Raw genomic sequence first — 13,953 nt, 5'->3', positions numbered from 1 at the left:
AATACCTTTTAAATTGTCAAAAGACATACAGTGATTGTTAATTCAATTAAACAATAATTCAAAGGTTTTTTTATATTTTTTTTATTCTTCAATTTGTTAAATGTTCTTTTTCCATTTTGAGTTAAATTCGAAAGTTGATAGGATCAACAAGTTATTTCACTGAGTGTTTTTAAGTGCCACTCCTTGTTTCACATTAGTTGTGTAGCTGGATTCTGAAAAATACTTTTCACTTTGGGAATTAATTTCTTTCAAGTAGACACTCAGTCCATGATTGAGCAGATAACAAGTTGTGCCTTTCTCATAAAGTTATAGTGTCTTTTCCTGGTTTCTGCCATGTATTGATTTTTATTTTCAACTCTTGTCTGCCTTGGCAACATGCATTTTCTCAGACCTTCAAACTATTGCTCTACAGGTCCCTCTTTCTCTTTAAAATCCGGTCCCTCACTTTAGGCCTTTGATTTTTAACCTGGAGAGTTTAGCTGCACTACATATGGTTTCATCCTCCTAGTTTTTGTTTTTTGTTGACTTCATTTAGTTTTGGCACAGGACAGTCATGCTCTGTCATGCACAGTGGCAAACTCATATGCGTTTGGCTGTACAATCAGGTAAAATGGCCCCACAACAGAAGCAGATGTTCATGCATTTTAATCTGAAATTGTGGCTTTTGTTTGTCTGGCTCCATTTCCGTAATTACCGCTTCTGTGAAGAACTGCGTGTGAGCGCCATGTATCAGGGGACAAGGTTGCGTTTTCTCTTCCTCCTTTTGACTCTTTGTTTCTGATGGACAGACTCTGTTTCAGTTTTGCCTATAATTACTTGGGTTGGGCGGCCAGCGGTGTTGTCATTTTGGCAGAAATAACAAGTGAACAGAGGCCTTCTGTCCCTGGACTCACCTCTGACTGGCCGTTTATTTACCTTCACGGCACCGGCCTGAACTCCGGATGGAATTTGCTTCACCGGTGTCCTTGTGCTGGTTCACAGCTGCTTTACTGTCTCGGATAGAAGGACATATAAAGGCTTTTTCCGATCAAACATATTTTATGTCGTCTAGGAATTTAGTTTACGAGTTCCTTCAGTGATGGGCAAGTTGGGATTTTTTACAGCTAAAATCTTTTTACCTTTGCCTCTATACCACCATCTCTATTTGAAACAAAATTATAGGTTACTTCATGTATTTTGCGTTATGTGAGTTGAAGTCAAATTATATTTTCAGTGAAATTGTACCCCACTGGTCAAGTAATAATTCATTGTTAAATCTTTCGATTACGAATCAGGGTACACAGATGTGCGAACACTAAAAATAAATGAAAGTGCATAAAACTTTCAAAATGCGTAGTGCTGCCTATAAAATCAATTCTAAAGTCTCAAACTAATTTTGAGGTTAAAATAATTTTAGTTGACATCTTTGACATGCAATACTTCATTTTGAAGATAGAAAGGTTATATTTTTTACATAATGTTCGATTCATTATATACAGTAGGATGGTGTTATGTTGAAAACAATAATCACAAAAAAGCTTTTCACAAGCAGGGTAGGTTATTTTAGTTTACTAAAATTAAAACTTGTAAAACGTTTCTGTTCATTGAAATCAAATAAAATATTGGCTTAAAAATGATTGGAAAAAGCTTGAATAAATGAACATTTTAAATAAATAAACTGGAATAAGTATAAACAACGTAATAATTCTAATAAACAAAAAATAAAATACATTAATCTTATATCGCAATATAAAAAATATACAACTACAGCATATAGCAAAATTGATAAAACGTTAACCGAAATGAACATAAAAAAAGCTCATTTAAAATATTAATACAACTTAAAACAAAACTTTAATATCCCAGGGTCACATATATAAATATTTACAATTTAAAATAAAAAATATTTTATATAAGGGAGATGCACTAAAAGTATTTTAAATACAAAACAAAGTTCATGTGCTGACCACACTGTTCAAATGGTCAAATATTGATGCATTAGCTATTGGCCGATATTCAGTATTGGTCTATCACAGTTTAGCATTTTGGCAGTATTATTTCTATCGTTTTCTTCACTTTTTGTCTATACTTGTTTTAGGAAAAGGAAACAAAATGTACTATTTAATTAAGGTCCACTATGCATTTAGAATGTCATGGACATTGCACCAATACAAATAATAAATGCATAATTGAGGAAAGATACATGGCATGAAAGGATGCTTAGTCTTCTTCCCACGTAATGTTTTATAGTAGTACGAATGACCAACGGATAGTGTATTTATGTGTTTGTTTGTTTTGTTTCTTCCTGGAGAATAGTATTTGTGATTGTACGAAGAGGTGCCAAAGGCAATCTGACCTGGGAGTGCAGGTGATAATGGTCACATCAGCAGAGAGGTTGTTTGTAATAAGACACCGTATGAGAAGTCAAAGGTGAAAAATGAGTGTTATATTGTCGGAGGGAAAGGAAGGTGTGACTTTGTGTGTGCGTAAAGCACTGCATTGCGTTGACAATGTAGACGCTCTCTTGCCCTTTTTGGACAGACTGTGCTTCCTCTTGAAAGTCCCCCCATCACTCCCACGCAGAAACACAAGTCTGACAAAACAGCACAAAACAATCAGAACGGCCAGCAAGTGTTAGGGCTACGGTGTCCCGAGGAATCCAGCTCCGCCGGGTACTGGCACCGGGCCGTCCACAGCTGTCAAGAGGCCTACGCAGCAAAACGCTAGCACCAGATGAGCTTTGGTAACCCAACCTGGCCCAGGACGCTTTATGAGCCTGGGAACAATCCTATGTTTTCTTTGAAATGTTTGACCCGACCCCCTGGGTGCTAGACAGTGTTATTTCAGTATTACCTCAATGACTTTTATTTTCTCCTTCCCCCCACTTTTTTGTTTTTGAGCTGCGGACAAAACATGTTTTGAAGAAAATGCAGTTTGATTTGTCTGCGGATGGTCTAATCCAAAAAGAAAGCTAGGAGCTGGGTTCCTTCTTTTGTTTTCTAAGGTTTTCTGGTTGTGTGTTCACTGTGCTTTAATGATACGGGAGAGCTCAGGAAAGTGGTTTGATCACAGCGAGAGATCGAGGACTAAATAAACAGGAATGTTTAAGAGTCCTTCCTGAAGCTCTCTGCCTCACTAGAAGAATTCAGTCACAACAAAGACACAGATCAGATGTTGCCTTCAAAGGCGGTCACAACATTTATGGGTCTTCCTTATTGTCAGCTGTAAATGTAATGTGGCAATTTATTTTTATTTTTGTTATAACAGTGCTGATTTTGTATTTATATTAAATCTCGTAATGCAAACTTTACCAAAAGCATGAATCAATATTAAATATTTGTATAGAATTCTGCATGATTTCATCTTTATTCGTTTTCCTAAATTCTTAAGCAACTTTTACAATTTTATATTTCGCAATAAACTTTGAAAATAAGCACATTATTAATTAAATGTCTTTTTTATTAATAACTAAGTCATTTTTTTTCATTTGCAGTGCCTTATGAGGTGTATAGGTTAGTTCTCTACAAAAGACATTCATTAGATAATCTTAAACCTTCTGTATTATTATTATCTGATAATACTATTGCTTTAATCATAGTTTGTGATGTCACACTCTCAGATGTGGTTAAGGTTCGCTTTATGTAACAGATCTCTTAATTTTGATGTTTTATGTAATCCCTTCAGAGGAAATAAAACCACTGAAAGCTGGGTGGTCACTGTTGCACTCTACGAGGCTGATCTACTCTGAACTTCAACCTCAAGTCCATTTGTTTCCTGCTTTTCACTCCTCCATAATGAAATATGTCCAAATATTGAGTTCAGCCCACCCCAGACCAATTCCTCACGGCCAACATGACACTTTTTTAACTCTAGCTGCAAAATCCATCTCGTGCTTTCAATCAAATCTGATATTAACCCTGGGACAACAGGTGAGATATTTATAATTGCCTTCAATGCTTTGAAAAGATCTTGAGTAATGTCATTCTCTTTATTCTCTCTTGCCTAAACAGCGAGCGTGATTAGCTGATATAACAATCCGATGTCGTTCTGAAACTAGCAATGGGTGACGAGACGTCTAATATGTGACATTTAGAGTTCTAAGGATCTCTGATTGGCACTTGATTAAAGCCTAATTCATGCCATTATCTCCTCCAGTAGAATTAGCTGGGTAGAAAATTGTGTGTTAAATCACAGGGGCTGGGAACAGGAGAGGCGGGGCGGAGCCGGGAAATCAGGCATAGAATCGAAATCGACGCTGGAGCGACGGTGCATTAGCTTATCATGAAGTTGTGGCCCGTAATGACCAGCAAATCTTCGCCAAGTCTGTTGGCGCAATGGCTTCCCTTTCTGTTTAGTTCATTTTGGGCAATTGACAGTTTTTTCCTCCCGAGTTCCCGTTCTCACCCAGCCCACCCTAAACCACCCCAACGTGCACTTAATGGCAGCCGCTCCCCCAGGCCTGAACTCCAAACCTCACGGGGCCGGAAAATAATTAGGGAGGGAAAATTGCGCCTGACACCATTTCTGAAAAGCAGGCTATTGTAATGAAAGCAGAGCAAGGATCTTTGTGTCGGAGGGAAATTTTTGAAAGGAAAGGAGTTAGACAGACTTTTGGAGGGCGGGGTTAACAAAGCATTACTGTTTTGCTGCAGCACTTAAGGGAAAAGGTAAAAACGTGTGCATGTGCCCGGCAGCACCAGGATACCGCACAAGACACTGCACTTAGCCTGAAACGGGAAAGGACATCGAGGTGGGTCTGCTCCTACACGTGCAATACATCCATTGCGCCTTCTATCTCCTCGGGTGTCACGTCTGATCTGGTTTCCCCTCTACCTGTGGTCTTCATTAAAGACATCTCCTTAAAATGAATAGCCTAACTAGCACAGGCAGTCAAACGCAGGGCGTGGGTAGATAGACGAGACATTAGCTGTAATAGTTTACCAAGGCGAAGGAGCAGAGGAATGGCAGTGGTGGACGGCAGCAGATGCTCGGTTGCGTGGAAGGGGACGGCATAAATGACAGATCCGCTGTTGAGAGGTCCGGCGGGGGCATCTGGGCTTTTGAAGAGGAGTGAAATATTACACGGGGCAGCATAGATGCGGGATTACAGCAGGCTGAAAGTGCCGTTTTTAGAGCCTTGGCATGTGTCTTGAAAGCATGAGCCAGTGCCTGCAAATTTCTTTAATGGCCAGGCCATCAATGTTTATACTGAAACATTAAGTTTAGGGCACTGCATGGATCTGCTCTTGATGGGTTTTATGCGGTAAACCTGGTACTGATGTCATAGTGCACTGACTTTGATTTGCATAATGAGTCACATGGCAGATGATGAGGTTCTGTCGATGCGACATGAGGTTGAGACGTCTTTGGACTGCGTCTCAATTGATAAAGGCAGCACACTTAGCTAATGACGATCAGAGGCTGCCCTTGTAAGTTCGCTAGCGCCGCAACCAGCAGGGAATTCTCCTTAAATCCTCCCTAGATTAGAAAATAAATTGACACCCCGCCTCGCATCTAGGTCACGCTTCTGCTGCGGCTCGGCTGAGACCTGCTTTTGCTGTTGTTAATTCATTTGTCATGTACAGAAATCATCGGCGTCGCTAGGGAGCGATTGGGAACAGTAAGTCCTGTATTCAGACCCCTACACAAATTCCCCTGGTTGGAAAGTCAGCGTTATTGATTCCCACAAAGAATTACATTGTTTTGTGCTGAACGTTGTTGTGTTGAAGCGTTGGAATCGGCTGACTGCGCCCCAGTCAAGACCCGGGCCCCTGGGCTCATTACCTGGGCTTGATGGGAGAATAGGCTCTCGGCTCTGCTTTCTCATCTCGAAAGCCGTTTTTTTTAATCGGAATTCATCTCTGAATATACCTGCAGCACGGAGGGAGGAGAAGGAGGTGGAGGGTTAGAGAGATTACGGGTTTGAGCCGGCAGACGATTCCAGTTTTCGTGCCCAAAGCGTTTTCAGATTGCCTGTCTTTAGAGATGTATGAATGGCTGTGCATTTTGATACCAGTAAAATGTGAAGCGGGCTGTCACTCACACTGATGTTGCCATCACCTGATGTGGCATCTGGTGCTCGGTGAGACGACCCGTTTCCTTGAACTTGGCTTCAAACAAATGGTGCGAAATTAAACCGGAGCTATGATGCAAGGCCGCAGAAATCAGCCAAAGCTTCTCGACATATCTAACAGGATTTACTGGCACTGTAAACTATCCTCCCAGATTATTCCAGCAATTTATTGCTTTGGTTCTACAGCAGTGCAAGCAGCTAAATATCCTCATAGAATTCCTGCAGTGTTAGTGCTGTAGAGACATTTGGTACCAAAATGATTTCAAGATGTGTATACATAGATATCTATGCATTTAGTAGCAATATGTACCTTTAAAGGTCCAATGTGTCATTTTTTGGAGGGTCTATTGACAGAAATGCAATACAATATACAGAACCTTGTCTTCAGAGGTGTATGAAGACCTTACGTATAAAGCATTGTTTTTATTACCATAGAATGAGCTATTTCTATCTACATACACAGCGGGTCCCCTTTGCATGGAATTCACCATGTTTTTTCTACAGTAGCCTGAAATGGACAAACTGCTCTCCCTCTGCAAAGATCTTGGTTACATTTACATTTAGTCATTTAGCAGACGCTTTTTATCCAAAGTGACTTACAAATAGGGTAAACAATGAAAGCAATTGACAACATCATAAGGACAACAAAAATAATAAGTACAATAAATCTGGTCTCACAAAGCCTACCACAGTATACAGAGCAAAGACTTTTATTTATTGTAAAAAAAAATAAGAAAGAGTAGAAAAGAGATAGAAGTTTGAACTGATCGGTCAGGTGCTGACGGAAGAGATGTGTTTTTTTAGCCTGTGAAAGCCACCGCAGTACTGCGTCAACTTATCTCTAGATGCCGCTTAATGTCATATATTGGACCTCTAAGGTACTAATATGCACTCTTTAGGTGCGAAGGTGTAGTTTTTGTGCTCCAGAGAAATTTTTTAGATCAACTTGTATTTGTAAATGAGAACTTGCTTTAGACTCTGCATTCCAACAGCCTTTCTTCTAGAATATGGATGAGAGTCTTATAACAGCCCTAATGTTAGTGTCGGTGTGCCTGTGGGTGATATATAATCCCATGCAGGCGGACAAGAGACGTGAGTCTAGGGACCAGAGCCCAAGAGTGGAGGATGATGTTGATGAGGTGGATTCTGCATCAGCTGGTGAATGCTCCGGGGCACCTGGAGACATTTCTCACCCGCTCTCGCTCTCTTCTCTCATGAGATAAGTTCACCCAGCACCTGCTGAAGGTGAGCTGGAGCTCCGTAACAAACTCGATCTGCAGCCCACCACCCTTTCTACATACAGGGATAGATTAGATGAGTACTCGGACTTTTCTCAGTGGGCCGGCTGTCAAACTAAAATATGTAACGTTAAATACAAACTTCTATATAGAGTGTAAATATATAAAGGTTTAAAAGAAGCATTTTTGGTCCTGTCAGACCAGCACGTTTATGCTTCGGATCCAGGTGTATGCAGAGAACACATCCGGTGGAGGAGCGCTGGGCCCAGCCCCTCTCCAATGTGCGCTCTGCTAATGCTTGTGCGCTAAAGCACATTCATGGCGGTTTTATGGGACTGTCCCACCCTCCCATGTCATCAAAAAATTATTCGTGACTTAGCCGATAACCTTTCCAAAGCAGCTTCCCATGCTTTCCTCTATGCCACATCACTGTCCATATCAGTGTCCTCATCTGCTCTATCCTCTATTGACATCCATGATGGGGAGTTGTTATGATGTACAGGATAAGGTAAACAAATAGGTGCCCAAATATATGGTAAAATATGGTAAATAGTCAAATAAAATGAGTGGTCAAATAACATTCAAGTGGAGTCATATAATTACTTATTTAGGTTTTCATGATGAAAAACTCTCTTCTTGTAAATTAGTTGTTTTGTATGATTTGAAAGTGATGCATTTTTGTTATAAAATTGTATTTTCCATGTACTGTAAAAGCATACAAATAGTCAATGCTGTGGGAATTATAAAATGTGGGTTTTGACGGTCCTAAACATTTGTCCCAGTTGATCTCAGCATATGCACACTTTTCATCAGTAAGCTCTGCCTTGTCTGAGTCAGTTTTGCAGTGCTCCCTGTAGAGCTGCTTATTCTGTACTGTAGTATGTATTCTGCATTGTTGAGTTTTGTTGTGTCTGTTAAGTCCTTTGATTTGATTCTTAGAGACTTCTGCGTTTTTTCACCAAATGTAAACACTTCTCAAAGCCGCTCAATGGCCTTGTCAATAAAAACAAATCAAAAAAGGTAAATAAAAGAAATGAGACAACTGTTGTCATAGGTACATATAAAAGTGCTCTAGTTTGAGACTTGTATGGTATGGGATGAAATGGATAAGGGAATAATCAGCATGTGATGTTTCTCTGATAGGCCTGAGACATGAACAGGACAGAGCAGCGAGAGCTGCATAAGCATTGAATAATAAGACACCGTAGAGAAGCCTCCACATATTCCCAAACACATCTGCTGTGCTCACCAGCAGCATCAGGTCAGATAATAATGGGCCTTGACAGACCGGAAGCCAAAATCTGGAGGTGAGAAAACCGAGATTTTGATCTTGTGCTGATTGACTTATATCACCCGATCTCCATCGCCTCCCTGGCCTCCAGCTACAGATATTGCTCGACTGCTTTAAACAAGCAGGAGCCGAAGACGTTCAGGATGTGAACTCCAGCATAATTAGAGGGAGAAATGGTGCTAGGAGTCACCTCTGGGTGAGCTCGGACAGCCGATGTGTATGTTGAGATGCTGGAAGTGCATGTTGCTCGGTTGCAAACGTTTGATAAATGACATGCGGGTGAGAGTTAATGTTTGGAAGGGTGTTTTTATTCTCTCCAGGCTGGAGAATGTTGAAATCTTATCAGGGAAGAGCATCTTACAGGTTTATAGGCACACACAGTACATTTTTGTTTGTGCTGGTCGATATGGCTTTGGACTTGGCTGCGTCGATGCAACAATCTTGCAAAAACAAACATTTTCTTAGTATTGCTATTGGAGAAACCTGCATTTAAGTCGATCACATGACATGAACATGTCAGCCCCTATAAGCAGCCCACATTCTATTCGTCTACTGATATGGAGTGTTCATCTCATGTGACTGTACATGATTTATCTTGTACATTATGATGGCGTGTTCGAATAGCCTACTGGAAGAATGTGATTTGGCTGTCCTACTGTATAAACTCTGCACATGGGATGATCTGTAACATAATGACTTTTGCATTTAACTCCTTCATTTGCGTAAATAATTACAATTTGACCCCTGTGTTCATAACACGACATTCATAACCATTTCAACTATTAGTATAACCAAATATCGAAATGCTTTCTTCCAGCTGAAATCCACATTCACATGCGTTCCTAACAGTATTACCTATTCAACATACTACCTGAATTTATAGCCTTTTAACTGTGCTTACAATCTGCAATAACACGCTTCACTTGCTGTTACTCTCATCTCTCAGAGACTGTAGAGTGCTTGACCGGGCGTTTTCATGAGAGATGTGATTCACAGCCAGCTGAGTTTTAATCCAAACGCATAAGAGATGTAATAATGTGTTTTACATGCAGCAAAATGTGCTGCTTTTACGATGATGCCGTTCACAGAGCTGCTCATAATGCTTAAATATGCTAATGTGTGTGCAGTGATGCGAGAGGCTTTCTGTGTAATAAACTTTGTGCACAGGCACCTGTTGTACAGTACAGACGGTGCTACAGAGGCGTTCCATATTCTGAATTATTTAATGAATAATTTGCATTCCTGATGTTGTTTGGTTGCAACATTAGAGCCGTTGTTTCTATTCCATTCTGGTCTGGTCTGGTCTTTTTTATATTTTTATTAGATTGTATTGTGCTGCAGGAATGTGTCCATCGTGAGACACCTGTTCACCCACCTTACACAATTTGACTGCAGGGGTAAAGAATAGCTTGCGTTAACATTTTGAACGTCCTGGCCTGTATCTCCTATCAAAAAGACTATTTAATAACACTTCTGAGTTAAAGAAGCCCATAATCTCCACATGGCAGCATGACGTTCAGAGGTAAAGTATATTACTCCTACACAGCTCTGTCAACTTGTCCAGTTCCTTCCACCAGCATTTGATGGGGTAATTGTCAGACTGTCTGAAGAACCGATTCCTTCATTGCACGCTCTGTCACTGTCTTCATCTTTTCGAACGCTGCGCTTTCTCAAAGCCATCGGAATCTGTATCTGTTGACTTGCTGTCGCTCAGACCACTAAAGATGATTGATCACGGATAGAAAAATCCTCCCTCCAGCTGGTGTCTTCCTTAGAAAATTGAAAAAATGTCACCCTTATTCAGTTCTCGTCACTTTAGATCGTCTGACAGGGAAGACATGCATAGTAAAAGGGAGTTACGAGTTGAAGTAGTTTGCTTTTTAAGAAATGCCGTTGGCACTCATTTACAGCGTCATTGCACTGCGAATCTATGTGTGAATCGGATGAATCATGAGCTCAGTTGGCTTCTGTCTCGGCGAGCTGTCAGAAATCTTTTTTGGCCCTGATCTTGGTGTTTTATTGGCGTATATAGATTAATGTTGATCATGGCGTGATGTTCAGTTCACAGAAGATCTGTGATGGCAGCTAAACATACATGGAGGTCACATTTATTGTGATGTGAGGAATGTTTAGATCTTACAGTTAACATTTAGTTGGTTGATGTTGAGTCGGTCAGAATCAAAAGTGTATTTGTTTGCAAACTGTTTGCAATGAATTTGGCATTTGAATTTTTCAAAAGATGAATAATGCTTGTAAAACATTATAATTTAAGAGTGGTTGTTAAGACATTACTATGCAGTTTCAAGAAGGTTTTTGGAGGTTCAGGTATATTTTCGTGATAGGATTTGGTTACAATTCTGTTTACATCTGCGCCGTTCGCCCTTTATGTTTGTTTTTCACTGTTTTTCTCAACCATTGCAACTTTGTATGTGTTGTTACATGTGTAAATCTAAACTATATGCATAAATTCAGTGCATTTATGTGATATATTATACTTGCCTATGCTTAAGTTGTTTTGTGTATGTTTATGTATGTAGAACTGGGGTCCTATGAGACGAGATTTCTTCTGTCTTCACATATAGCGGAATGGCAATCGAAATTAAACCTGAGAATTTTTTTAAGAGGTGGCAAAAGAAGTAAAGAAAATGCACTTATGAATCACACACGGTAGGGGACATTCGTAAAAAAACTGGGTCAGTTTTAATTTCATGTTCTTTTTTAATGATCCCCTTGAGACGAGAATACAGGAGATGTGCGTCTGTTTGTTACTCTTTCTTCTCTCTTGATACGAGCTTCTGATGCCGTTTCACAGATTTATTTCTTTTCATGTTTCCAAGGCGGAGACCTTTATGATGTTTCTGTGATTGATAATGGGCTGGTGTGGGTGTGTCAGGGGCTTTTGGAGGGAGGGAGATAATTTGGGTTTCTATCTTTCTGTCTTCTCATGTAAGCCGTGCCATCCGTCAGAGGCATCCTGGGCTTAACCATGTGAAATTAAAACATCAGGAGGTGGAGACTGAGCAAGAGTGCGCAAAACAACACGGATAAAAGGTTCTTCAGAACAAAAGAGATGTTGCTTTTATATGAATCAGGAGGGTTTAGGGGTAGAGAACGTCTGGGATGGTATATAGTGCTTGGATTATACTGGGGACGAGGGATGTTATGAAGAAAGTAGGTTTCAGAAGACACTATTTAGAATTTCATACAATAATTCAATGGCACCAACTAGGGGAACGTCCTCATATTTTTTGAAGTCGAATATTATGTGATAAAAGCCGCGTCGATGTCACCTAGTCAATGACGTCCTTAATAAATAAAATAAGGGCTATGGGATGTTTTGAGACAAGATTTGGGCAGTTAGACACTCATGTGTGCGTGCTGCGGGAGAATGGTGGGACTCCAAATTTTGTTACCCCACGTACAAAGTATGCGCAGGTCGCTTATGCGCATTCCATTTCTTGCATTAACCACCAGCTGGCAACTGTGTCCTGGAAGCATCAATTTAAGGTAGTTGAAGAAAACCTGACCCCAGTAGGCCCAGAGAGGTATTGCAATATGTCGTAATGCGTCAAAAGCAGTATACTTTGCTAGGCTGTGCGATCGGCTGTACGCAAACGTTCACAAACATGTAAAAGAAAAACAAAGTATGCCACAGGCTTTAAAGGTTAAAGTGTCAAAAAATCACATGACCCGACTGCTAGTCGACATCAGTTCGTGCAACCCCTAGTGCCAAACACTTGTAATAGAATTTTTCATAGAAGCAGAATACTGCATAAGGGCCATTTCAAGTTTTGCAAGATATATGGTGTCCTGTCTTTTTAAATAAAGTGTTGGCCAAATGTATGAATGTGATGTAAATGCATGCAATGCTCTTCCATTTCCCATTCTGTATTAACAGGGTTTGTTTTCTTATTTGTCAAAGTGTGCGAATTCTGTCCTGTAATTTAAACACGTGATTGAGTTCTTACATCATATTGTTTGTTTTATCCGTCTCTCTTACAGTGGACGGCTGCATACACAGAGCCGCGGGTCATCTGCTGTTCGAGGAGTGCCACTCTTTAAACGGATGCGACACGGGACAGGCCAAGATCACCTGCGGCTACGACCTCCCAGCCAAATGTAAGTGTTACCCTGCTGTGTTTTTTTTCGTCAGGAAACCAAATTGCACCATATTGCGAAGCCGACGGACCGGTCTCCTTCACCTTGTAGCTTCTTTAAACACTAAGCGTGACTTACTGACCCAAAGACTTAATTAAGAGTCTAATGAGTGAGCGATACCCAGTCTGGAGTTTGCAGTATTCCCTCGGCAGAGCGCCGTTGTTTGCTGCAGTACACGCTGGTGTGATTAATGGAGTGGTATTATTAGTGTGCTGATTATCATGATGACTTGCTGTGGTGTGCTTGGCTGGCTGAAGGGGCCATCTGTACTGCAACAAAGACATTAAGGGAACTATTAGTTTGTAATTTGATTGATATTTCATCCTTGATTTATTCCATTAGCTTATGGCATTCTTCGAATCATGTGAATGATGATGAGCGTCACGCTGGTAACGGTTGGAGGACGACAACGCGACGTGGCGTCGTGTGTCGTCAGCCTGCTGTTGTGAAGATGTGCTTAAACAGTAAAGATGTGTTTACATGATGTAAATAAACAGGGTCCCTGCTGTCATAAACACGGTTAGATGTGGCCAAAGTTTGTTTAGAGAAATCATGCTACTAGGTGGTCATGTTTTGCAATGCATATGTCAGCTTTTTGTGTAATGTCAAGACCACAGACCTTTTTGAATGGTGCAAGACAGATATTTCGGTCACGTTGATCGTTACATTCCCTTTCTGTTCGTACTGTAGTTATGTCTGTGCCAAGTTATGTCAAGAATATCTTGTTGTTATAGAAAGTAATTGACGAGGCCTAAACTAGCCAAATGTGTTTTGTTGGTTTTAGTTTGCATTTTTTTAAGTTAGACTAAGCATGAGTTGACATTTTACTTGAAATTTTCAATTAAAAATATTTCAGATATTGCTTCTATGTTTGCAGACAAACTTATAATTCTACCAACAAATTTAGTTTAATCAATGAAAAAGCTGCTTCATGAAGTGCATTTTTACTTCTTTAGATATAAGTTTAGATTTCTTTTGAATATGTCACATCATCTATTGATTTCACTTTTGTGCTATTCCACTATTTTGATAAATTGACTAATATTTAAAAATGTCTATAAATTATAAATGAGAATTGGTGTGTGGGCGTTAACTTGTGATTTTTAGCGTACTTGTATACGACTGCCAAAAATCACACCGCTAATATGGCGGCTGTGACCTTACAGACAAAAGACCCAGTTACTTCTTGGTTTACCCGCAATGGACCAACCAGA

The 13,953-nt window shown here is 40.1% G+C and overlaps 1 protein-coding gene across 2 annotated transcripts in view; it reads left to right on the top strand.

Annotated features, from left to right (window-relative positions):
* macrod2 (mono-ADP ribosylhydrolase 2) overlaps positions 1 to 13,953 on the top strand; it is a 473,143-nt gene that overhangs the window by 170,758 nt on the left and 288,432 nt on the right. For both annotated transcript variants that reach the window (XM_056760614.1, XM_056760615.1), the window contains exon 5: positions 12,584 to 12,700. In XM_056760614.1, coding sequence (XP_056616592.1) covers positions 12,584 to 12,700 — 117 coding nt within the window. The remainder of the gene's footprint in view (positions 1 to 12,583; positions 12,701 to 13,953) is intronic.

This window comes from Triplophysa dalaica, chromosome 11, assembly GCF_015846415.1.
Source record: "Triplophysa dalaica isolate WHDGS20190420 chromosome 11, ASM1584641v1, whole genome shotgun sequence".
Taxonomy (NCBI): domain Eukaryota; kingdom Metazoa; phylum Chordata; class Actinopteri; order Cypriniformes; family Nemacheilidae; genus Triplophysa; species Triplophysa dalaica.
Note: the sequence above shows the minus strand (reverse complement) of the source record. Positions and strands in the feature narration are given on the sequence as shown.